At 41.3% G+C, this 26462-nt stretch overlaps 1 protein-coding gene across 9 annotated transcripts in view; it reads left to right on the plus strand.

The window, feature by feature from the left end:
- The first annotated feature begins 5985 nt into the window (after nucleotides 1-5985).
- The window catches only part of LOC127446378 (leucine-rich repeat flightless-interacting protein 2-like), an 85241-nt gene continuing 64764 nt past the window's right edge, over nucleotides 5986-26462 (plus strand). For 8 of the 9 annotated variants that reach the window (XR_007898208.1, XM_051707282.1, XM_051707283.1 and 5 more), the window contains exons 1-2: nucleotides 6029-6218; nucleotides 6583-6700. Coding sequence is in view for 8 of the 9 variants with exons in the window: in XM_051707282.1 (XP_051563242.1) it covers nucleotides 6190-6218; nucleotides 6583-6700 (147 nt within the window). In the remaining variant the exon portion in view is untranslated. Of the gene's footprint in view, nucleotides 6004-6028; nucleotides 6219-6582; nucleotides 6701-26462 lie in introns of those variants that run through there. The other variant, XM_051707273.1, reaches the window with a different exon arrangement.

Below are 26462 nucleotides of genomic sequence, written 5' to 3' on the forward strand. Positions count from 1 at the left end.
AGGCACATAAGATGCTTCACAAAAACATTTGTCTTAATATGGTTATTTATGTTTTCAGCTTTAGTGTGTCAATAGGAAATATACATTTTAGACTCCCAAACATTTCTTTTGCAAATAGAATCCCCACAGAGCCCCCTACTGAATATTGAGTCAGTCTGGGATTACAAGAAGAGACAGAAGCAACTGAGACAACTGAAATAGATAGAAGAACTGTGGCAAATTCTCCAAGAAGCTTGGAACATCCTATCTGCCAACAACCAAGAAAACTGTATCCAGGTGTACCTAGGATAATTGGTGCTGTTTTGAAGGTAAAGGTGGTCACACTAAATATTGATTTAGCTTTTTTTATGTTTACTGGACTTTGTATGAGGTTAATTGATAAATGAAAACTATTTATGGCATTATTTTTGAAGACATCCTCACTATGCAACATTTTTCCCAAGTGCCTAAAACTTTTGCACAGTACTGTATATATATATATATATATATATATACACTACCGGTCAAAAGTTCTGAAACACTCATTCTTTATTCTAATTTTTTTTTTTTTTTACATTTTAGAATAATAGTAAAGTCATCAAAACTATGGAATAACACAAATGGAACTATGGGAATTATGGTGTGACTAAACAAAATCCAAAATAAATCAAAACTGTGTTATATTTTAGCATCTTCAAAGTAGTCACCCTTTGCCTAGAATTTGCAGACATGTACTCTTGACATTTTCTCAACTAACTTCTTGAGGTATCACCCTGGGATGCTTTTTAAACAGTATTGAAGGAGTTCCCATCTATGTTGGGCATTTATTGGCTGCTTTTCTTTAATATTTGGTCATCAATTTCAAAAAAAATTTTTAATTTATTTTTTTATTAAATTTTAGTTTTATATTGAAATAGATTAATATGGTGGCACAATTATATTTTTGTCTACAAAACTAATTTCAAACATTTAAGCATACGCCTTGAGATCAAAAGATTTTTAAGATCATGAGAAACATTTCAGTCAAGTGTTTCAAAACTTTTGACCGGTAGTGTATATCACAGTCCAAACCACTGAGATCACATTTTTTCCCCATTCTGATGGTTGATGTGAACAATAACTGAAGCTCCTGACCCATCTACATGACTGGCTGATTATATATATATATATACATATACAGCAATCAGCCACAACATTAAAACTACCTGCCTCCAAAACAGTGCCAACCCGCATCTCAGAATAGCATTCTGAGATGCTATTCTTCTCATCACAACTGTACAGAGCGGTTATCTGAGTTACCGTAGACTTTGTCAGTTCGAACCAGTCTGGCCATTCTCTGTTGATCTCTCTCATCAACAAGGCATTTCCGTCCACAGAACTGCCGCTCACTGGATTTTTTTTTTGTTTTTGACACCATTCTGAGTAAATTCTAGAGACTGTTGTGCGTGAAAATCCCAGGAGATCAGCAGTTACAGAAATACTCAAACCAGCCCGTCTGGCACCAACAAATTATTCATGCGATTATCTAATCAGCCAATCGTGTGGCAGCAGTGCATAAAAAAATCAGCAGATATGGGTCAGGAGCTTCAGTTAATGTTCACATCAACCATCAGAATGGGGAAAAAGTGTTATCTCAGTGATTTGGACTGTGGCATGATTGTTGGTGCTAGATGGGCTGGTTTGAGTATTTCTGTACTGCTGATCTCCTGGGATTTTAATGCGCAACAGCTAGGATCTGCAAAGCTGTCATTGCTGCATGTGGAGGATTTTTTTGATGAGAACTCTTTGAAAAAATTCAAATTGTAATAGTAATTTTTCACGTTATTAATGTCCTGACTGTACATTGTGATCAGTTGAATGCCACTTTGGTGAATAAAAGTACCAATTACTTTCCATGAGAGCAAGATCTGTACGTTATTCCAAACTTTCGACCGCCAGTGTGTGTATACGTGTATATATATATATATATATATATATATATATATATATATATATATATATATATATATATATAATGAATGAATGAACTAAAATGAATATGTGTGACTTCTGAGTTAGACATGGATGTACAGAAAGTTAAAAACTATGACATATTTCCATCATAGACAATGTCGGTAATGGTCGCTCCACATGACATTTGACCGCACCACATGATGTTTTTCATATTCAATATAATTTGCAGGCAAAATAATTGCCCACCTCAGCAAAACAGACATTATTCACACACAAGGCAATTATGAACTTTAGAATTATAGAAAATTATAGATATTTTGATAAAATCTTTTTGAGGTCATACAATATGATGGTCAATTTTGGCAACAACACACCAGCAGTTTAAAAGGTGATTATTTAAAAAAACATTAAAGGTGGTAATGACCTTCAACATGTATCCAGGAGTCCTTTGCATGTTGCTGTATGATGTAATTTCTGCTCCTTAAACACTTTAAAAAACTAAAGTCTCAAAATGGCCTTTCATAAAACACATAATATTTCATAAATCAATCAACATGAGACAACAGTTATTTATGTATTATGATGGAAATAATAATAAATGTACATCATGGTTTTGCTCATCAATACAGAACAGTTATGGAATTATGCCAAATATAAAAAGTTCAAAAACCTTTTGTGTGCTGTTAAATATATTTTCTAAAGGGAAGTTATTGGTGGACGGTCACACCACATGATGTTTTAACATTTTAAGTATGAAAAAAATACTTATACCTAAAAAAACATGGGAAAGTTAAAAGTGGTTTCATACTGTATATTTTAGAGGTATAAAAATTTAAAATTCAGAAATACAGAATAAGAAGGCATCATATCATTGACCCATCTCCGATCTCCAACCCATTGCCCGATGCTCGGAAGATGACATATAAGCAAACAAAACTGCAATGTTCCTGTTAGCTTTGCAGGTGGTCTACTGTCACCGGAGATGTCTCCTAGCAACCAAATTGGTAAACGATGCTGCAATGCTAGCTTTTGTTGTACAGTTGTATGATTATCAAAAAATAGTGTAATTTACCATGTTTTGAACATCTGTCTCTGCAAACGTTTGCTAAACAAGTTTTATTATTTAATAAAAGTGAATGTTAATCATTAACTCTGCAACTTCGATTCCGACATGTTTGCGTATCATCATGCAACCACATCTCAGTAAAATTGGAGTCAAAGATTTCCGCACAAGTTTCCAAGTTGGAAGTCTGACTTCAAGTGGCGTTCCAATTCACTTTTCCTAGTAGGAAGCTGGAAATTCTGACTTTCTAATTTGAATGGAACACAGCATTACTTCAGACACTGTAAGGGACAGGATATTATGTCACACTCAAAAGATTCCAGTTTTAATAATTACAAATTACAAATAATATTGTATTACAATGTTAAAATATGCTATCTACTACCTTTCCTGCAACAATAAAAGCATGCAGCTTTGAAATACTGACCACATACTTTTTATTGAGCCAAGAGGTCTGTGTGATGTTTTGAACTCCTACTGGTCATACGTCCTCTCGTCATACAAATTCACTGTTGGGTAAGTTTAAAGCCCAAAGTATACTACGGTTAGATGTGAACGCTATACCTTTGCATACTGACGTAAATTTTGCCATCAACAAAATGCTCAAACACTAAAGGCATGCGGGCCAATTTTTCTATCCGTGCATACTCTGAACGCGCAGTATGTGCATGCACTTGGATTTATTAGCACTAGTGGGTCCACAAAGTTACAGCATTCACAATCGGGCTGTTGCTTTTACAAAGTAGTGCAAAAAGATGTAATTACTGGTAAACAACAGGAGACGAAGGCGAAAACAACAACAGTGGATGTGCACATCAAGAGCGCGTGTGTGAGGAGGTCAGGAGATACCTGCATTTGTATAACTCGAGTCTGAAGGATTATAAAAGACATCTTTATGGGTCTAAACTCCTGAAGAGAAATAGTCCAGTATCTCATAGCAGCCTTAAAGTGCATGCGCCAACCATCTGTGTATGCGCACACAGTCAAATGAAGTATACTTTAAAATGCTGAGCATTTGACTTTACCAAGACGCTAAGCGTTTGCGTCAAACCCAAAGTATACTTTGGGATAAATGCTACTAGAAATAGAGGAACTGAAACGTTTTGATGCATTGGAAGGCTGTCCGAAACCACCCTTATAAAATAATCTAGAGTTGCCACAAACTTGATGCAAACTTCTGGCAAATTCACCACTTATTAATTTTCACAGGCAAATGTGCAATTGTGGAAAACTCTTCATTGTCGCCGAAGGTTTGCTGCAGGTTCACCACTACTGGTGAAGAGCTGCAAAATTCTGGCAAACATCTGATGCAAATTATAAGCTCATTTGCATGTGAAAATAAGGAGAGGTGAATTTGCGTCAAATTTGCAGCAATTTTGCAGATTTTTTGATAGGCCGTGTCCTTACGAGGTTTTTTCATATGGAAATCACTGCCTGTGAAGTGGGCAGTGAGGCATGAAAGCGGGGTGGTCATGATTTCCTACATATATTGCAGTCTTACAATTCATGTCTTTAGGAGTTAAACGTTTTAATGAGGAAAAAATCACTGAGTGCACCTTTAAGGCACCCATAAACACTTTCTTAAATTAGGTGAATAGATTTGTTATAAATAATGTTTAAAGTGGGCTCACATTGATTGATCCAATTACAATGGATAATAATTTGTTTATAGAATACTTGAGATGTTATGAAATGCCAAATGGCAATGAAATTAACAGAAAATTATTAACCCTTTTCTGAAGAGGTTTTGAATAAGTATTATCTTAATTTGTTACTCAAAAAAGCATCTTGCTGTCTCAGAAGTATTTGCATAAGTTGACAAATTTTGCCAACTATTGTCTCTACAGTACAGTCACTTTAACCCTCCTGCCCTGAAGGCCTACCCCAAATGTGGGGTAAAAAGCTCCCTTGTAATTTCTTCTTCTTCTTCTTCTTCTTCTTCTTCTTCTTCTTTTAATACTTTTAATAAAAACAACCTTCCGTTATTATTTCTTGTCACAGCAATTACGTCGCTCCATCAATAATCAATAAAAGTAAATTATTATTATTTATTTATTTTTTCAATCTTGATATAACAACAACAACAACAAAAATCCGTATGGTGTGCCTTTAGCCCCGTTGTACCCTATAAATCATTTCGAGGCATGAGGACCAACAAAACGTCTTGCACATTGTAGTCTGATACAGTCTCTTGATGGAGCTATAGTCCTCTTGCCTCCTCCGGACGTTCAAGGGGACGTTCACAGGACGTCCATTCAGGACGCTTAGGGGATGTTCACAGGACGTCCATTCAGGACGCTTAGGGGATGTTCATAGGATGTCCATTCAGGACGTTTAGGGGACGTTCACAGAGGCCATTTAGGGGACGTTCTGAGGACCTTTTTTGTTGTCTGGGTTAGTTTAATTTTTGCTTTGTCTGAGTTGCAAGGTGTCAGTTAGGTCTGATTATAAATGGGAACACATGGGCGAATGGATTTTGGAAGTGTTGTTATGGAAATGTCAGATGAGGGACGGTCGCAAACTCTGGCCCGGACGAAAATTGAACTTGTAGCGAAGTTCGGAATGTCCTCAGAACGTCCACCAATGAACGTTACAAAGCGGACCAAATGCGGAGGCCCTTGGAACGTCCGCCAGCGAACGTTACAAAGCGGACCAAATGCGGAGGCCCTTGGAACGTCCGCCAGCGAACGTTACAAAGCGGACCAAATGCGGACCTAAGTGGATGTTCGCAACGTCTGGGGGACGTCCCCTGTTTGCTGGGAGTGTACAACTCTATAGCACACTGTGGCAAGCCGGACGGACGGACAGACAGATAGACAGACAGACAGACAGATAGACAGACAGATAGATAGATAGATAGATAGATTCACCACTGTCTTAATCATATTCTATACTAATATGATTCTGAAAAGATTTTGCTAACTTGTCCTAGATGAGAAAAGACGGAAAGTATTTAAAGGCAACGTGCAGGTCCCACCCACAGGTCCCGCCCACTCTCCGTGCCCATGGTGAGTCCAGCGTTACAGGCTGAAATCAAAACGTGTCACGTTGGGCTTCTGTATTTTCACTTCAGGGACGCTAATCATCCGGGATCGTTTTGAACTGGAAGCAAATGCAACTATGGACCGATTACTTTATTCTTCATTTGTTTATTTGGACGTTACACCGAACTATTGCCAGGATGGAATACTGGAATGCCTCAGAAATGCCTATATGGTCTTAGGTGGTCATGGCGCATCTAACTGTCATTTTCCATCTCATTTATGATGTTTTTACACATCGAGGTTTCGTTTGAATGTGCAACAGGCTACCGCCAAATATTCATACGTTTTATGGAGACGATGTGGCATCAAAGGGAGGATGTGTCCTAGTGCTCTCCATTTTTTGCTAACAATTACAATATAATATATATTTGTTATTTTTATTAATTTTTTTTTATTTTTTATTTTTTATTATTTTTTTTACAGGCAGGCAACAATTTATTCATTCATGATCTGCTGGTTGTCACAACCATGACACTTTGAACGGTTAACTGGAAACACTTAAGTTAGTGATTTTATTTATTTTATTTTATTTGTTTGTATTAGTGCGTGCCAGAGTATAAGGGAATTTAAAATGGAAACTCAAGTAACGGGGAGGAAAAGAATTTCCAACCGAGAGAAACTATCAGCGGAGGATGATGCTCTCAGCCAAATAGCCCGAGAGGTAAGACTTGGGGTTGTCAAAATTTCTTGTGCTGTTACAAACTGAGATCTATTATCATACTGCGCAAAATCTTCAAATGTCTCATTTGAATCCTCATTGATTCTGCTGAATAATGAAACGGTATTTGTTGGTTCTGCTGTAGCCTACTCTCCCCTTTCCTCATGCAGTCAGAAAAAAAAAAAAAAAAAAAAGACATGGATAATGCTCGTCCTTAATATGTGAATGGGAATCCACACACACGCATACACAGAAATAATAGGAACCTGTGAATGACAAAGACACATTATTCGTCGCAGTCTGAATTAAAAGGCGTTGTTGCTAGCATGACCTACATGATTGCACGTTAGTAGAGGGAATACTTCATTATAAATCAAACGCAAATAGAATGGGTTAATTATAGCGGTAAAAAAAAAAAAAAAAAAAAAAAAAAAAAATTGCATCATCATCCACATTAGCGTTAGTGCAGTTTAGCCTCAGCATCTCCATGCTTGGATATCTGCACATCTGTGTGACATCATAAAGGAGAGATCAAACGAAAAATCCGAAAGAAGACCCCAGACTGCACAGAAACTGCTCTGATGCGGCACATCACACCCAACAAATGGCCCAAATAGTCTCGAGTTGCTGAAAATACACAGAGCCCATTCAGAGCAGCATCCAGTTCTTAACGAGAAGTAGGTTTTCGCTGTAAGGAGAATTTGTGTCATTCTGCCAAAATAAATGGTGCCAGGTGCAGTGGTTTAGTCATGCATGCTATTTTATACTCTTCTACAAATAGTTTGAAATCTGCTGTTGATCTCTGTTGTCATAACTCACTGTTCACTGCATTGAAAATAGAAAAGTCCAGATGGTTTGGCTTTCATAGATCAAATGCTATTAAGGTCAAAATGTCTTTAAATGCAATGATGTTGTAATTACCATGTAACACACTGAAAAATGTCAGCGTATTCCTTATGTTTCAAAAGGCATGGTGGCATGTTAAAAGTCAAAGGTTTGTGATTAATGCCATTTGGTTCTATATAGTGATATTCAGGTTTTATCAGTTAAATGTCTTTGATGTTCTGTGACCTCTTGGATCAACTGACCACATCTGGAAAGCATTTTCACTTCAGAATCCACACGTAGACTGTCCTTTTCAAATTCCAGAGCTGCACAAGTTCCCCAAACACCCTTCTTTCTTCTAATTGACCTTGACCTCATCTTGATTTTTAGCTGGTCCCCTTTATAGATGTGGGCAACATGACCAAAATTCTGTATCACGTTATGAGTAATTTTATTTTATCATGGTAACAGTATATATCATATGTTATGAATATAACTATGGATCTGTGAGACCGAAGGATGACCATCACTACAGTCTAAATAGAATGATAATCTTCGTTCCGCCTTCTCTTGAGACCTTATGTAAACAAAGTCATGCCCATGACCCTGGAAGCGGAACGTCACGCACTTATAAAAGCGGGTTAAACTTCCAGCTCGTTCTCTTACCTTGAACGCCCCAGTGTTCTTCTAGTTGAGTGGGCCCGTATTCCCATAGGAACTGGCAACCCTCTTTCCGTATAAGCATGGGAAATAACATCAACCAACCAATGTGACAAACGTTGCTTAGAAAGTGGCAACCCCAGTCTGGCCTTTCCATAGCAAACAAAAAGCTGAGAATAAATTTTACATAGGTGCGTAATGCCCTTACTGGACATAGGGTGAGCAAACTCTGCTGTTCAGCCTGTGAAGAAGAAGGGGGTTGAAATTTAACTACCTCCAGAACTTGATTTCTAAACTGAGGATTAAGTACTTTTGGTAAAAAGGCAGGGTTGGGCCAGAGTGTCGCCCCTGTGCCATCTGGCCTCCAACGTAAACAATCATCACTAGTGGATAGAGCACACAATTCTTCCACCCTTTTAGCAGAGCATATAGCCAAGAGAAAAGCTGTCTTGAGAGACAAAGCTTTTAAATCTGCATCAGCCATAGGTTCATATGGGGGCTAAGTGAGAGAGTCTAGTACAAAAGGCAAATCCCAATTTGGTATCCGCAAAGTGCGATTTGGACACAAGCGACGAGTTCCCTTCAGAAACTGACATACCAAGGGACGTTGGCCTATTGGCTGGCCATCAACTCCCCCATGAGATGCTGAAATAGATGAGGCATAAACCCTGATTGTACTGGCTGCTTTGCCCTGGTCCAGTTGAGACTGCAGGAATCTAAGGACAAGTGGCACAGAGCAGGTTCTTGGATCAATATTCATGCCTAAACACCATTCTGAAAAAATTCTCCAGTTTATGGAGTAATTAATGCGAGTAGATGGAGCTCTGGCATTATTCAATGTCTCATGTACAGTTTCATCTAGCTGTTGAGGGATGGACTCTGCAGAGGCCATACCCACAAGCGCAGTGCAATCAGGTTTGGATGCCAAATCTGCCCATCTATTTGGGACAGAAGATCCGCCCGTGATGGTAGTTGCCACGGGGGACCCTGAATCAGCTGAACTAGGTCCGGGAACCATGGTCTTCCCGGCCAGCATGGAGCAACTAGCAGAATTGTGTAATGACCCTCCCTGATCCTCTGGAGGACCTGGGAAATCAGAGGAAAGGCGTATAATAAGCCTGTCGGCTACTCTTGTGACAGAGCATCCAGACCTAAGCTGCCTTCTTGTACCATGAGGGAGTACCATCCCAGGCAATGGGTCGTCTCCCTGGAGGCAAAAAGATCTACCTGAGCTGTCCCGTATCGAGCCCAAATTTGGGCTACTACCTCCGTGTGTAACCGCCACTTTCCTAGGAGAGGCCCTGTTCTGGACAAAATGTTGGCTGCTCTGTTTGTCACACCCGGGATGTGGATTGCTCTCAATGAGGATGGCCGTGGCCATGTCCATGTCAGCAGATCCGTTGCCACCTGGAGACAGCGTAGTGATTTCGTCCCACCTTGCTGATTTATGTGGTAAACTGCCGAGGTACTGTCCGTTCTCACTAGCACATGCTTGTGGCGTAAAAACGGTAACAGACCCTTGAGAGCGAGATGAACAGCCCTCAGTTCGAGCACATTTATGTGTTCTGATGACCAAGGGGGGTCACATTTGCCACTTACTGACCTGCCTTCCCAAATGGCTCCCCAGACTGTCAGTGATGCATCTGTTGTTATCACTGTTCTTCCTGTGAGGAAGATTGACTAGTGGGGTTCTCCTGTGGAGGAAATCCTTGTCCCTCCAATGGAGTAAGTCCCGCATGCATGCCTGTGTCACCAACAGCCTTGTTCTTCTGTCCTTTTTTGGATGAAGATGAAAATAATTGAACCATCTCTGTATCGGATGTGTCCTCAGCAATCACCATTGATGCTGCCGCCATCAGTCCTACCAGTTTCTGAACCCTGTGAGCTGTCACAAGCTTCCCCTTCTGGAAGTGACTTAATGCCTTCTCCAGGCTGTCTGTTCTCTGGGGAGTGAGACATGCTTCCATTGTTATGGAATTGAAATATAGCCCCAGGAAATTACCTGCTTTTGAGGCTGGAGACAGCTCTTCTTCCAGTTCACCGTGAACCCCAGGGACAGAATATGAGCTAGTAGTTCCTCCGTGTTCTTGATCACCTGCTCTAGAGAAGGAGCACAAATTAACCAATTGTCCAGATATGGCAGGATTTTGATACCCCGCAACTGAAGGGGAGCTAGGGCGGCTGAGATCACCTGAGTAAAAACTCTCTGTGCCAAAGACAGGCCGAATCGTAGAACCCGGAACTGAAAAGCTTGGCCTTGAAAAGCAAAACGGAGAAAAGGCCTGTGCTCTGGACAAATTGGAATGTGGAAATATGCGTCTTTTAAGTCCAGGGACGTAAACCATTCCCCTGCACGTATGGACTGCAATATCATCTTTGTATGAATCATTTTGAATGGAAGAATTTTTAAGTACTGGTTGAGGTGCCTGAGATGGAGAACGGGATGATGACCACCATCTTTTTTTGGAACTATGAAATAGGTTGAATAAAACCCAATCTGCTGTGTGTTGAAGGGCACCTTTGCAATTGCTCCTTTTTGTAAAAGAGTCTGCACCTCTTCCATCAATACGGCGCCGTCGAAACTGTAGCTGTTACCCGTGAGCTATTGTGGATAAAACCATGAAAGTTGGGAGGAACAGTCGACGGCCTGCCCCTGACCCCTACGCAGGACCGCCATCACATCCTGCACCCCTCCGAGAGCTTCTCTGTTCTGAGAGTTCTCCTCTGGGGATGTGTGGCAGGATTTTGTTTTTGGACACAAAAGCTCTGCCCCTGAACACTAACAGGATCGCCACTCATGTGTCTAGGTCAAGCAGGGTGTTGCGGCCTTTGAGTTTCTTAAGATCTTGTCTGAAGACTGGAGCTGGTTTGTGACAAGCCCGCTGGACAGCTTCTCTCGTTGTAATGGAGCACTCAGCCCTATCCAGCACTTCCTGAGAATCTGAATGGAAGACATGACCGGGCATTACTGGTAAATTCATTAGTTCGCTTCTTATGGTCTCTGGCAAAGTGGTTTGTGCCAGCCATATCTGTCAACGACATAAAACGGCTGAAGACATAACCTCCCCCACATCGCGTGTCAATTTTGAGTGGGCTGCCAGAGCAGAATCAACAAGGTTCTTAGAATCCTGGTCATCCGCACTTACTGTTTTCCTTAGGGCTGCTAAGAGGATAGCCAAAGCCTTTGCCTGTACAAGCTGCACGTGCAGCAGCATTAAAAGATCATGAGATCAGATGGTCAGTTTTCGCACACTCCTTCCTGGGACAGCGAGGGTTAGCAGATGCACGGGCTGGTCCCAGAGCAGTCCATGATGCTATCGCTTGTTCTACTGGCGGCATGTCCCCCAGTCCAGTTTCCATTGGTTAACGGGTATTGGCCAACCGTCTACAGCCTGCATTGAATTGGGGCTTCTGAGATGGTTTCTTCCATGCTGTCCTCAACACTGAGGTATAATAATCTGCCACTGGAATGCAAGGTGGAGAATTAGTCTGAGATATGCCTTCCCAGACACCCCCAACAGGAGCAGGATCAGGCAAAGAAGGCTGCAAACCAACAATCTTTGCTGCACTAAATACCCTAGTAACAAGGGTATTCGCTGGAAAATCCTCCTTCACTGCCGATTCCTCATCCACTTCGGCGGAATCCGAATGGGGTTTCTCCCATTGGCTCCCTCCTTCCGACTGCTGTGTATTATCGAACAGCGAGTGGGGAGCAAGAAGAGATAATACATCAGCATCCTCTGTGTCTTTGTCAGGATGACACTGTTGCCCAGGTGGAGGAACGCATTCCTGACCAGGAAGTAGTGATGGTGAGAATGAGCGACAAGCTTCAACTCTGTCCATCCTCTGCGATAAACTCTGAATAGCTGCCAGGATCTGTAGTTGAGTGTCTGTGTTGCCACCTTCTGCTGGTGGAGCAGGAGTTGTGTGTTTAGCTACTTCAACTACCCTCTCACAGCTTGATCTGTGTGCGGCGTCATTACGATCACGTGAGTGCTTGCGAGAATGCTTATGACTAGGCCTGTCTGATGAGCATTCCCTCTCCCTACCACGCTCAGGTACAGAACCACACACCCTATTAGTGTGGCGAAATCATTCCTCTCTGGACAGGTCACAAGCTGCCCTGCAGGGATTATCCACATCCTCCCTCAAATGAGCCATCCCCAGGCATGAAGGGCATTCCCTATGTCCATCACGAGGGTCCATAGCTGATCGACAAAATCGGCAGCACTGAGAGGCCATGATACCCCTGCCACACCAGGTAAGGCCCCACACAATCCCACTGACTGCGAACAGCAGTGAAGGGTAAATCAAGCCCATCAAAGCAAAAGGCCCGCAACAGTATGCAAACGTACCTGGCAGGCCTATATCAAACCCCAATGACTGCGAACAGTGATATAGGGCACAAAAGGGCAATGAAACTCACCAAAATTTTATAATGAAGTATATTCACTAGATTTAACTGATGAATACTCTGAAAGAAAACAGAAATAATCCATAATATTGAATGGCTAGTATGTTAGAAACTAGCCTCAGAATATCAGAATAATGCAATAAAACTCATCAAAATTCACAGGCACATACAGCATGAATTGAGTGATGGTACCAAATAATACAAAACATATGCAAGAAAACACCACAATTCACAGGGACACAAGGCACCTGCACCACCTGGGTGATGAATTGAATGGTGAATAAACAAATATTAATTCGGTTCCTACCTGTACCAGGTCTCTGAGGCGAGAAAGGTAAAGAGAACGAGCCGGAAGTTTAACCCGCTTTTATAAGTGCGTAACGTTCTGCTTCCAGGGTCATGGGCATGACTTTGTTTACATAAGGTCTCGAGAGCAGGTGGAACGAAGGTTATCGTTCTATTTAGACCATAGTGACGGTCAGAGTGAGGTCGAAACAGATCACAATATAGGTATTTTTCTTAAAAATCAACAAAAATGTGTTTGCATATTCCATATTTATGTGGTAGTGTATATTTTTGGATAATCTAGTAAGTGAATTAAATTACTTTCTAAACGAAAAGTACTTAATCTCATTTGATCACTTTTTCTTTATTTGGAACTTGATGAAAATAGTCAAAGAAAATGAAAAACACTTAACTTGGTTTTAGATCAACCTTACAGCAACAATGAATTTCAGAATATGCCACATTTCACAGTCTGATGTGAAAAGACCAATATTATTATTAAGGCTGTCAATCGATTACATTTTTTGAAGATGGTATGCCGATTAATTAATCGCAATTAATCATATACTTAAATATTTGCTGAGACAGCCCCTCAAATAACAATAATTAAATATATAATGATTAAATAATTATAAATAGTTATATTTAAATAATTATAAATAAAAAAATATATATTATAAAAAAATTATAATACAGATTATTAAAACGAATTACATTACTTTGTCACACAAGTGAAGCATTAAAAAAGACAATACAAAAAGTGACTAGAATGCAATATATTGTTTATTTCCATATTATTGAACAAAAGCCTATCATTGGCCTACACTTCACAGCAATCCACTTTGCAACTGAATTCGTCAATCAGTCCAAGATTTATGGTCCAGGCTTGTCTAAGGACGCATCAGTGTATACCTATGTCAGACAGATGCTTTTGGAGCGTCTCAGTTGCGTTGCGTCATAAACATACCAATTTAGGTCACTGTGTCAAGTTAAACAAAGTTTGAAACTTAAAAAAACACGTCTTGAGATCCCTGCCTTTGGATTTGCTCTTCATCAAGTTGTGTTTGTATGCAAGAACATGTTCTCATCTTGTGTAAGTGGTTTGTTCTCTGTCTGTATATGATACGTGTTGCCTGTACAGCGAGTTTTGCTTACTGCCCCCTGGAGAAAACGTCTTGATTACTGATGTAACCTCTGTTCCCTGATGGAGGGAATGAGACATTGTGTCGATGTAGTGACACTAAGGGTTCGATCTTGAGAGCCCCAATCAACTTTGCTTAAAATAGTAAAGGCCAACGAGAATTGGCAAGTGGAATTTGTATGCCACTCTCCGCCCTGGACATAAAAGGATCTATAAAAGGAGATGCCATGCACCACTCATTCAGATTTATGCTGAGAAGCCGATAGAGAGTCCCGGCCATGTCAGCGGCCGGTTCAGCGCCGCGGCAGGAGGGACACAACGTCTCATTCCCTCCATCAGGGAACAGAGGTTACATCAGTAACCAAGATGTTCCCTGTCTGTCACTCACTCGACGTTCTGTCGATGTAGACACCTGGGGTTCCTATAGGAAACGCCGCAGGCGCTGAACCATGTCACAAGGTGTGGAAGAGTGGACACAGTCAAGCTGCTGCGTGCCTCACAGTGAGCGCTCAACCACGTCGTGACCTTCCAGCGAGTTAGGTAAGGCGTCTCCCTAGTCCTGTTAAGGGGGGGAGGAGGCACTTACCCGAGGAGGCTACCGGCAGTCTTTCCTGATTTGCTGTTAAGCAATTTCCCACCGAGCACTTTCTAGAATAGCGCTGGGAAGTGCTCTTCCCTCTCCAGGAGGGAGGGCACTATGGAGACCACATCCTGCTGGAGGGAGGTTAACATATGGAGAATACCTCACATGGACTTACCAACGGGGAAGTTCACATATGGAATGATACCACCAGAGGACCCTACCCACAGAGAGGGTATGCAGCCCCAGTGGCAGAGGCAGAGAAAGCTCTGGCGAGAGGAAACACTGGTTTCACCTAAGGGGAAACTGAACAGTGGAAACTCATCATACGGGATTACCAAGAGGGAATCACCATGCATGGAGCACTGATCCCGAGCACACGGGCTCACCTGGAAAGGGGCATACCATGAGTACTGGGCCTGGTGCCATTACTCCTCTGCCGAGTTCATCACCGAACGGTGCTTAAGAATTAGAGAGGTGTCTGGGGTTCACCGGATACAGGGAACTGTTGTGGACAAAAAGGCGCACATTATCACCTTTGAAAAAGGGGAAGGGCGCAATGCAAGCGGTACACCCAACCGGCCGCCTGGTCTACCTGCTGTTACCGCGTAACACTCGGGCGAAACCAGGTCTATGCATAGGTTATAAAACCTCACAAAGGTATTGGGTGTAGCCCAACCCGCAGCTCTGCATATGTCTGCTAGAGAGGCCCCCCTTGCCAGTGCCTAGGGACACAACACCTCTAGTGGAGTGCGCCCGGACTCCCAAGGGGCACGGCAAGTCCTGAGAGAAATGGCACCCACAATCCAATGGGCTAGCCTCTGCTTGGAGATAGCTTTCCCCTTCTGCTGTCCTCGAAAACAGACAAAGAGCTGTTCCGAGGGGATTTGCAGGGTGTGAACTGGACACAGCAACGACAAGGCCGGGTCTTCCTCCCCTGAAGGGAGCTCTTGCAGGTTCACCACCTGGTCCTGAAAAGGAGTGGTGGGAACTATGGGCATGTAACTGGGCCAGGGTCTCAAGATCATGTGAGAGTGTGCCGGCCCAAACTCCAGGCATTCGCTGGTAACAGAGAGCGCCTGCAGGTCCCCCACCCTCTTGATGGAAGTGAGCACCACCAGGAGGGCCATCTTCAGAGACAAAGTGCTGAACTCGGCCTGCTCCAGGGGCTCAAAGGGGGCTCTCTGTAGGGCAGGTAGGACCACAGAGAGATCCCAAGAGGGAATCAGGCGCGGTCTAGGAGTATTCAACTTCCTCGCACCCTTGAGGAACCTGTTGATCAGGTCGTGCTGTCGTGAGGGTCTCCTGTCCAGTATATCTTGGTAAGCTGCTATGGCAGCCATGTACACTTTCAGGGTAGAGGGAGACAGCCATCTCTCCAGCCCTTACTGAAGGAAAGACAGCACAGACCCGACGGCGAAGAACACCAGTTCACAAAGAGACGCCACTTCAAGGCATACAGCCGCCTCGTAGAGTGGTTGATGTGTCATTGGAGTTGGTGCTCCGTCCAGAGCCCCGACACTGCATGCCCATTGCACACAGCACCCCAGCCTGAGGCATCTGTCATGACCACAATGCATCTTGAGACCTGCTCTAGGGGAACATGTGCCCGTAGAAATGCCAGGTCTGACAAAGGCTGGAAGTCTGACGGCACTGTGGCGTGATGGTCACACACCGGGTGCTGTGGCACCATGCCCACCTCGGGACTCGAGTCTGTAGCCAGTGCTGAAGCGGTCTCATATACATCAACCTGAGGGGGAGAACCGCCGCAGAGGATGCCATATGCCCCTGGAGCCTCTGAAACTGTTTCACTGGCACCACTACCTTCTGCCTGAAGGTCAGCACTGACTGAGCATGTTCGGTCGTAAGACATGCCTTGAGAGTGACTGATTCAAACTCCATACCGAGAAAAGGGATGCTCTGCACAGGGGAGAGCTTGTTCTTTTCCCAGTTGAACTGAAGCCCGAGTCAGTCGAGATGCTGAAGCACAAGGTCCCTGTGTGCATACAACAGATCTCGTGAGTGACCTAGGATTAGCCAGTCGTTGATATAATTGAGAATGCCTATGCCTTTCTCCCTCAGTGGGGCCAGGGCAGCCTCTGCGACCTTGGTAAAGATGCGAGGGGACAGGGACAGACCGAAGGAGATGACCTTGTATTGGTATGCTCGTCCCTCGAAGGCAAACCGAAGAAAGGGTCTGTGTCAAGGAAGGATTGATACGTGAAAGTACACGTCCTTCAGGTCAATGGCCGCGAACCAATCCTGATGTCATACTGACGCCATTCATGGCACGCAGATCCAAGATTGGGCCACCCAGAGGACGGAGCAACCCACGCCCCGCACCGTAGTGGAGAGGATGCCACTGAACCTGGGTGGGTGTCTGGTGAACTGGATCGCGTAGCCGAGGTGAATGGTCCTGATGAGCCACCACGAGGCGCTGGAGAGCACTAACCAGGCCTCCAGCCTCCGCGACAGCGGCACCAAGGGGACGACTGGACTTACCATGCCCGGGCAGAGTGGTTCGTGGCACAGCAGGTGCCCCACCTTGAAGACAGCCCAGGGGGTATGTGCTGCTCCACAAGCCCGCAACGGTGGCTGGTGACTGGGGTGGGCGAGCGACCCCAGAGACCAGCATACTTACCTGTTCGCTGGCTGTCTCTCAACGGAGAACGAAGGAACAGGAGGTATTCGTGTTCGCCTGATTGACCAGAAAGACTTCCAGTGCCTGGCCGTCACAAGTGCGCTGGCCCAGGGAATGAGGAAACTGCTCTTTTATTGACCATGTGGGTGTAGAGGCCCAGGGGGCACTCAGCGATTGAATACTCACCACGGGCTCAGAGGCAGTCGCCTCATCCCATGGCTGCCTGTGTCAGGGCTGCCTCGAAGCCCGTCTGGGGTTCTTGGGGGCCGGTTGACAGCAGGTGGAGCCGACTTCCCACGGGAGGATCTTGTTCTCTGAGGCCGGCGTACTGGCTCCGATAGTGCGGGACTTCGGAGGCCTGAAGGTGGCAAGGCCATGGCAAGATGTGCTTAATTGCCTTGGTCTGCTTCCTCACCGTCGAGAACTGATGGGCGAAATCCTCGACGGTGTCACCAAAAAGCTCCCCCTGGGATATGGCCGCATCGAGAAAGCGGACTTTCTCGGCTTCACGCATCTCCGCAAGGTTGAGCCACAGGTGCCGCTCTTGGACCACAAGAGTGGACATCGTCCGGCCCAGGGTGCACGCCCGTAAGGCGAGGTCGGTCGCAGTACGCAGTTCCTGCATCAGCCCTGGGTCGGTTCTACCCTCATCCAGGTCTTTCAGTGCCTTGGCCTGGTGGACCTGCAGGATGACCATGCAGGACGGAAGCCTGATATGCGGCGAAAGAATCCAGCAGTGTAGCGAAAGGTGAGAGGATGAACATAACATGCATTCGGCTCCGAAGAAAAAATCTGAATGAGTGGTGCACGCCATCTCCTTTTATACCCGTATGTCCGGGGCGGAGAGTGGCATGCATATTCCTATTTTAAGCAAAGGTGATTGGGGCTCTCAAGATCGAACCCCTAGTGTCACTACATCAACACAGTGTTGATTGAGTGACAGACAGGGAACAGGTGATACTCCATGCTTGAATTGCTCAGATGAAAGGAATATTCCTTATTACGGTCCGGGGATATGATTAATTATATTAATTTTTTTAATGCGTTATTTTTTATATAATTAATCACACTGAATTAACGCATTAATCGACAGCCCTTATTATTATTATTATTATTATTATTATTATTATAACGTTTCTCAAGTGATGGTATCTCAAAGCATTGCAACAAAGAAACAAAACCCATGATGTGGCAATGTAAATGCATAAGCAGCGTTCTCATAGGTTGAAGAGTGTGCCTGTGCGTATGCACTCAAGTGCACATGGGGAACCTCACTATTGCAGCACAATGCCGCAGCAGGCTTCGATAGAAAGTAAGGGTGCTTTCACACTTGGTTCGATTGCTTGGTCCAAACCCGGGTTCGTTTACTTGTGCCCCGCTGGTCTCTGTTCACATCATATTATTTGGGCCGAACCGCGGTCTGATTGCATCATCAAGTGGCAGATGTATCCCATTGTAACTAGGTAACAACTCGAGAAGATGTCGTCTTCATTGTGTTAAGGGAAGTAGCTATTGAAGTTTGTCTCTGGATTTAGCACCATTATTTTACATGCTTACATGCATTTTTCCGCCGCGGATGCATTAATGTGCAAAGATATGAAGAATGTTAGCGTTTGTCTGCAGCGAGCCCGTGGATGCATTACAAGAGATGTGAAGAATGTGAGCTGTTCTTTGAAGGCAATTTATTTGACAGACAAGCAGGCATGAGAAACACATTATACCATAGTAATTGCAATTGGAAGCATGCAAAGGCACAAATTAAACACCATCAACTGCAGTTTACCTACACAATTTTGTACGATTGTGTTAATATTAGCAGCTCGCCGTATCCGAGTTCATATGAACCGTAACCCAGAACACCTTTTCAAGCAGACTTGAATTCTGAAAAACAGCAAATTCAGAAAACAGCGTTCACATCATCCAAACGAACCAAACTCTGACATCAAACGAACCTAAGTGCGCACCAAAAGTGATAGTTTGAAAGTGCCCTAAAGGAAACAAACACAGCAGCAATGGTGGGACATCTGAAAAGTGAAGCAACGGAGTGCAAAAAAATAGCGCCGCTTTCGTATCTTAAGCAGCTTTCGTGCAATTTATGGCTTTCTGGTGTCCACGTAAACAAGCTGACTTAGTCTCAAATGCAGATTAAGCACCACACACATGGATATTTCCATACTGCAATATACACAGTATAGCAAAATCTCTACCGGTTGACACTTATACCGTTGCAACAATATATATCGCCATACCGCCCAGCTCTAGTCCCCTTGATAGAATTTTTTTTTAAATATGAAATATATTAGGAGTATTTAGTTTTTTAAAAAAAAAAGCTCCAGTAAGGGATGGAAAAGTAATGATGCTTTGCCCACTGATATTTGTGTTCTTGTAAAACTCTGTAACCACCCTCTTTTAAACTCACCACTCCTCTTACAGGTTGAATCTGTCCCTGAGGAGTAGAATTAACTTTACATTCTAAAAAATGTTTCCTTTCTTGTTGTTCTGATTTGTCACGGAATCTTAACAATCAGACGAATTCCCAAAGCCACTGAGAATTGAGTCAAAGTTAAATGTGTACCCAAACTTTGTATTTTTAATAGGAGAGGCACAGTCAAATCTATGTTTTATGACATGAATTAATGTACTTTTGATGGAGTCAGTAAGATACTGGTTCAATCAGACAGCCAATTTGCTCTCCCCAAGATCTGTAATGAGTTTAATCAAAATTATTGCCAGCTGAGGTGTTTTTATCCTCCAAACACCAGTCTTTATGGAACAGCCGAGCCAAGGAAAGTTATTATGGAACAGCCAAATCCTTGGCCTGTTGCTATAAATCAGTTCTTGTCCTGTAGAAACATGAACCCTTTTCTTTCATCTTTTTTCCCCGTAGCAGCAGTGGAGGGTAAACTTTGTTTCTCTGTGACATCAGAATGGAGCTAGTTACTGTAGTTCTTGTGATGACAGTCATGTGAAAGTATTTAAAAACTCCTTAAAAAGTCTTTCCCAGCCTTATATAACCACACTGACTTTCCCTTGGCTGATTCAGTTGTTGTGATGCTGACTATGAGAAGCAACTGCCATCACAAATGTAAACACTGTTAAGAAGAAGCCAAAAAATATATTAACACTATATAACAGTCATTGCTTAAGTTTAATAAAAGCACTAAGACTATAAAACAATTCCCAATTTAAATGACAGACCTTGCCATAGTATGATACTTGTTGTATGTGTGTATGTACCACTGACATTTAGTGCGGTGTCTAAAAAAGTGATAGTGTGGTCTTGCCATCACATTGCAGTCAGTGAAATGGAAGTGTAAACAGAAGGTCTGCTCTCCTGTTGTGTTTACCTAAAATGTTAACCCTTAGCTAATGCTTCAATTAAACAAAATAGCCAGCAGTTAGAACATCTACATCCGGTGTAGGAGCTCTTGCTGAAGGTTATAGCATTGTTTACAGAACTGCAGACAGATATTGTAGGATGGCATTGAATTTAAATTATTTGTCCTTGTTGTGACAAAACAAGCATGCAAAGGAGAAAGCAGATTTGCATAGAGGTATTTGTCAGTGATATTTGGTTGTGCATTGATACATTTGCCTTTGTTTTGTTTAATTATAGGACTGTATACAAAAAGGTTTGGGCAGTTGAGTGACCTACTGTAAGAATTTTTTTATTTTTTTCAACATATTTTCTGGTTAATTTCTTTACTCGGTCAAGATCAGTCCACATGAACACATTAGATTGTAGAGTTGCCACAAAGTCCATTAAAAAATACAACACAGAGTGTAACTGGTGCATATAATGACAAAAATAGTGTCCTAACATTAGCATTAGGGCCATGAATGCAGAATGTAAATGTGTCAAATTACACATCATCTACTGCATATTACAGTACTTTAAAAAATAATTGAGGGGTTAAAACAGCTTCTTAAATTCTCATGTGGATTCTATTCATAGAATTAAGCCTGTAGTCATTGATAAGACATTTAGTGTCACATTTGTTTTACATTTAGTTTGTTCTAATGACAGTGCACATTTAATATTTAAATGCTCCTCTGAAATGCCAGACTTAGTGGAGAGGGTGGTGTCCAAATGTTTGCAAATAGTATATCGTTGCTCAGCTGTTTCAACCTTCTTCCTAGCTCTGAGCAAAGAATGAAGAAGAACTTCGTCATGAGTGTATTGGAGCCTGTAGGTCTTAGTGAAGATATTTCATGGGTATTCATGCCTACAGGGTGGGGTTTGTGAGGAAGAGGCATGGCTTTGACCCATAAGGGGGAGGGAATTAAGCTGATCTACAGGTCCAGTAAAACAACCTTCCAGATGGGGTAGTAGCAGAGCACATAACAGATTGGCCAGTCTCCACTCACTGACTATAAGCCTCTCCACAACAATCAGTGTTAATTGCCCCTCTAGGAGTCACACTACTGTGCAACATTTTTGCATTCCATCCTACTTTTGGTGAAGCTCCACAGACATATGAAATGTTCTAGTCAGTAGTGTAGTCCTATAAAAAAAGTGGTTTACTACCATCCAGTCCCTGTTTGTCTGACCATGGGGGAATGGGCTGTGCGAGGCGATCGTCTGACGGGGAGAGTGTTCCTTGACCGCTAAGGGCCCTTCAAAAAAGTGCAAGGAAGGGCAGCCAGTGTAATTTTCTGGTTGTTGGTGCCCTACGCAGACTGTGTAATCTGCGTATAGGGAGTGGCCGTACTTCATCTATAAACATACAGTACTGTATACAGGCACTCCTGCATGCTGCACTGGTTAAAGAGGTCCATCTAGAGCTTGTTTACATAAAAAAAACAACTTGGACAGAAGCAAAAATGCGTTCAGTGTGAAATGCCCCTATAACACCTGAAATGAAAAATGCTTTAATTCAACTACAAGGAAGAAGAGAGAAAGGGCGAGAAATGAAAATTTTGTATTTCTCTTTGGATTAGTGTTGTTGTTTTGGAAGTAAATTGTTTTTATCACAAAGGAAATGTAAAAAAAATTACGAATCACGTTAACACTTAAACGCATACCTCGGGTCTGTAGAGACCCGGGACCTCACTCCAACCTCTGTACCTTAGGGCTGGGCGATATGATGATGTAATCGGATATCAACGATGTCTTACAAAGATCCCGATGCCGATTGTGAACAGATAATGATCGACAATATCGGGAAATGGCAAAACCATGGATCTGGGAACTCACCAAATATATTAAACAGTGGCCAGGGTGTGAACTAGCACCCGCAAAATGCGACAAGTCTGTATCCAGTTTGCAGCTCCTCGTCCAAATGTATTTCATGCGTGGGTAATTTTGATCATCTACCCGTAACAGGCGGGCGATCTGTAAGAAGTCTCGGACTGACACACGACAAGAAATGCTGTTAGTCACAAAGACATGCGCTTGAAGAAACACACTTTAGTATATTTTTAAGAACAGACAAAAGAAAATCCATCAATGCTTGTGTCTGATTCGCTGTTTGTTCATAGGCGTGCAGCACGAGCCTGTAATGTGGAACACACGTATGTCGGCGTGCAGCGCAAGCCTGTCTCGTGGAACAAGTGCATGTAAAGAGTTTTTACTCTTTTTTTCTCTGTTTCATAGACAATGAGAATGATGCAAATTATCTCCAATAATCTCTGGAGTTGCTGTTAGTTTAGTTTCCATTATTTCCACTCGGTTGGCATGCATTGTGAACTCGACTCTGCAGGTTCAGTAATATATATCTTTGTATTAAAGAAACAAAGAAGAAAGTGATTAAATCATAAAGTAAAACAAGACACGTTCACCTTGAACCTAAAATTGAGTTTTATTTTCTTTTCTTTAGGCAGCATTAACTGTATTACCAAAATTAAATACAAATGCAAATTCGATAAGAACACACATTTGGCAGCATCATTTTGGGAAAATAAGGGAATTTATGAGGCTTATTTATTTTTTATTATTATTGTTTTTACATTTATAATTGTCTTTAGTTCTTAATCTGTAGGTTATTAGTAATTTTCCATCTGGTGTCGTTGATGGATCCTTGCATGACGGCAAATGGAGACGGTAAATGTTTGGATTTGGGGAGGTGGTTAAATAAGATTTTTTTATCACTTCATTATTTTATTGCTTTTTTATTTAGTTTAAAGAACAATTTGAATTTAGAAATATCGTTTGTTTATGTTTTCCGTGTTTCAATAAATGAATTACATTTTTAAAGCAAAATCAATGAAGCAAAGTAATAAAAATAAAAAAATCACCGACCCTCGTCAGGGGGGTTGACGATGTAATCGGATATTCCGATATTTTTTAAGGCAGTATATTTTCAGTAAAATATTTTTTACATATCGCCCAGCCCTACTGTACCTCATCCACTTTTTGGAGTTGTGCCCAAACCTCTTTAGTATTCCTCAATCTATGTCTTATAAATAATGTAACACACACACACACACACACACACAAATTCAAAATGGCTAAAAACATTTTTTTTAGAATGGTTTAAATACCAAAATTGTATAGGGTCTTTAGAGACCTGAGGTATGTAAGAGTGTTATATATATATATTTTTTTAATTACACTGGCGGCCAAAAGTTTGGAATAAGGTACAGATTTTGCTGTTTTGGAAGGAAATTGGTGGGTCAATGACAAATAAGGTTTGGCAAGATGAGCAATTCAAAAATCTTTTAAAAGCATGCATAAGGTTTGTTCAAATGTACATTTTGTATTTGTGTTGGTTTCATGTCATTTGAAATGACATTTGCACCGTTTTTTACAAAAGGTAACACTAAATGCGCCTGAAAATGTCAAGTGGTGTAACCACAAAAGAATGAGAAATATTACACATTTTATCCACCTAGAGTGTATGTAAGTGTACTCATCAAAATAATTATATAATTTTAAAATATCATATGAAAATATATTTTATTAGGATTATCTCTAAATTTTTATTGTATGCGTTTTTGCAATGTTGAGCGGGACATATGCTGAAAGCACCTCTGTTTTCTAAATAATCTTTGACAAATTATGTAAAAATAAAAAATAAACATATTATTACACTGCAATAGAAGAGTACATTTTATTCCACATTAATTTTCCTGTATATTATCATATTTTTATGAAAAATACTGGTTATGCCAATTGACACAAACCAGTTACACCACCTGACCATATTGCTTGTCAAAGGCCATTGTTTGTTGAAGAAATTGACACTGAAAATCAAGCATGACAGTCAAGTAAACTTGGTGTTTTATTTTATTTCAATGAAGGAAAAACATCTGACAACAACAAATCAGAGTAAAAACATGTTTTCAAAAATTGTGTGTGAGAGAGGGGGAGGGGGTGAGAGAGAGAGAGGGAGAATCATGTGTGGCCATTTGAAAAACATTTCTGCATGAGTGCACACCTTGTATATGATGTAAAAAGAGTGCAATTGTCTATACATTTTGATCAGAGTGGTTACATACAACAAAATATTGAGGTAGAAGTGAACATTTTAACAACAGTTCTATTAGTGTGCGCAAAACATACCATTTGACATATCAATTTAAAATCTAACTTGACAGGCATTATCATGGACACAAGCACATGGCCTTGGTGTGAATATTTCAAACTTAATTTTTTAAGTAAATAGCCTAGTCATTTTTAAAATTATGATGAATGATCAATGTTTTACTGGGGTCATACCAATTGACATTTGACACAAGCATACCTGACCATACCCTAAACATCAAATTATCTAGAATATTTTAAAGAGAGTTACTAATCTTTTTATGCAGCAGTTAGGGTCATCAGGGGTCTTTGTCTGTGATATCATTTCCTGTCACATGGTCATCTTGCACATAACAAAATGGCTCCTTGAATGGTAGTTACACCAACTTGATGCTTCAGGAAATTGACTTGACTGACAGGATCCCCCAAATTCATTGTAATTTTCAGAACAATGGTGTTCCATTACTTTTAATTACTATTAAATAGTTCTAATGTAAGATTAGGCCAAAATAGTTGATAGGGTGTTTTATTGAGAATTTCACCTTTTTTAAGCAAGTTTAATTATTTGGTACAAAGTTTTTACGGTTACACCACATTGACATTTTTGCCATCATCCCCCAAATATTCTCTCAAAATTGATTAAAACCAGAACTTTTAGACTATGTCCTCAATAAAAGAATGTATGCAAGTAATTTGTACATTTATTTTCAAATTTTAACCCTTTTAAATTTAAATAAACCATATGTACACAAAAAAACTTCTGTCACGTCATTGACCCTGGTACTTTAATCCTCTGGGGTCTGAGGGTGTTTTGGGCCCTGGAGAAGTTTTGACATGCCTTGACATTTATGCTTTTTTCAGTTGCTTAAAAACATATTAATGGCTAAAGTCTGATAACACTGTATTCAGCACAAACTGGGCTACAATAATATGTGAACAACATGTATGTACATGTTTGTGTTTTTGAGAAAATAATAAATAAATTGTGAGTCACTGAAATAAGGCCATATATCACATACTAAACATTTGTTCACTTTTGAGAACTGGATCTTGTAGCCTAGAGTTTTTGCTACAAAAATGATGTGAAAACTATCCTGATCACTCATTCATACAAAACAATATAGTAATTTAACTTTTGTAAGATACTTTTAGTGTTAGAAAGGCCATATGCGAGGAGGCATGGATGATCATGAATATTGATGTGATTCACACCTGAGGAGACAAAGACCCCTCCCCTGAGAGAGAATGAATGTGAGGAGATGTAAGGATTGAATGTATTATCTGACTATACATTTTCTTTACATAAAGACTTCACTTAAAAACTTTAGACCTATACTACTGTTTAAAAGTTTATAGATCTGTAAGATTTTTTTTTAATGTTTTTAAAAGAAGTCTCTTCTGCTCACCAAGGCTGCATTTATTTGATCCAAAATAGAGCAAAACAATATTATTGTGAAATATTTTTACAATTTAAAATAACTGATTTCTATTTGAATATATTGTAAAATGCAATTTATTCCTGTGATCAAAGCTGAATTTTCAGCATCATTACTGCAGTCTTCAGTGTCACATGATCCTTCAGAAATCATTCTAATATGCTGATTTTCTAATATGGACATTTTACACATTTTCACCCGAACAGATATTTGCAAGCACAAGCTTCGTTGATGATAATGAGGCAGCATAAACACTAGTTAAAATATAATCTAAACATTCATATTATTTTTATATCATATTACATATCATATTTATAT

Source organism: Myxocyprinus asiaticus, chromosome 9, assembly GCF_019703515.2.
Source record: "Myxocyprinus asiaticus isolate MX2 ecotype Aquarium Trade chromosome 9, UBuf_Myxa_2, whole genome shotgun sequence".
Lineage (NCBI taxonomy): Eukaryota > Metazoa > Chordata > Actinopteri > Cypriniformes > Catostomidae > Myxocyprinus > Myxocyprinus asiaticus.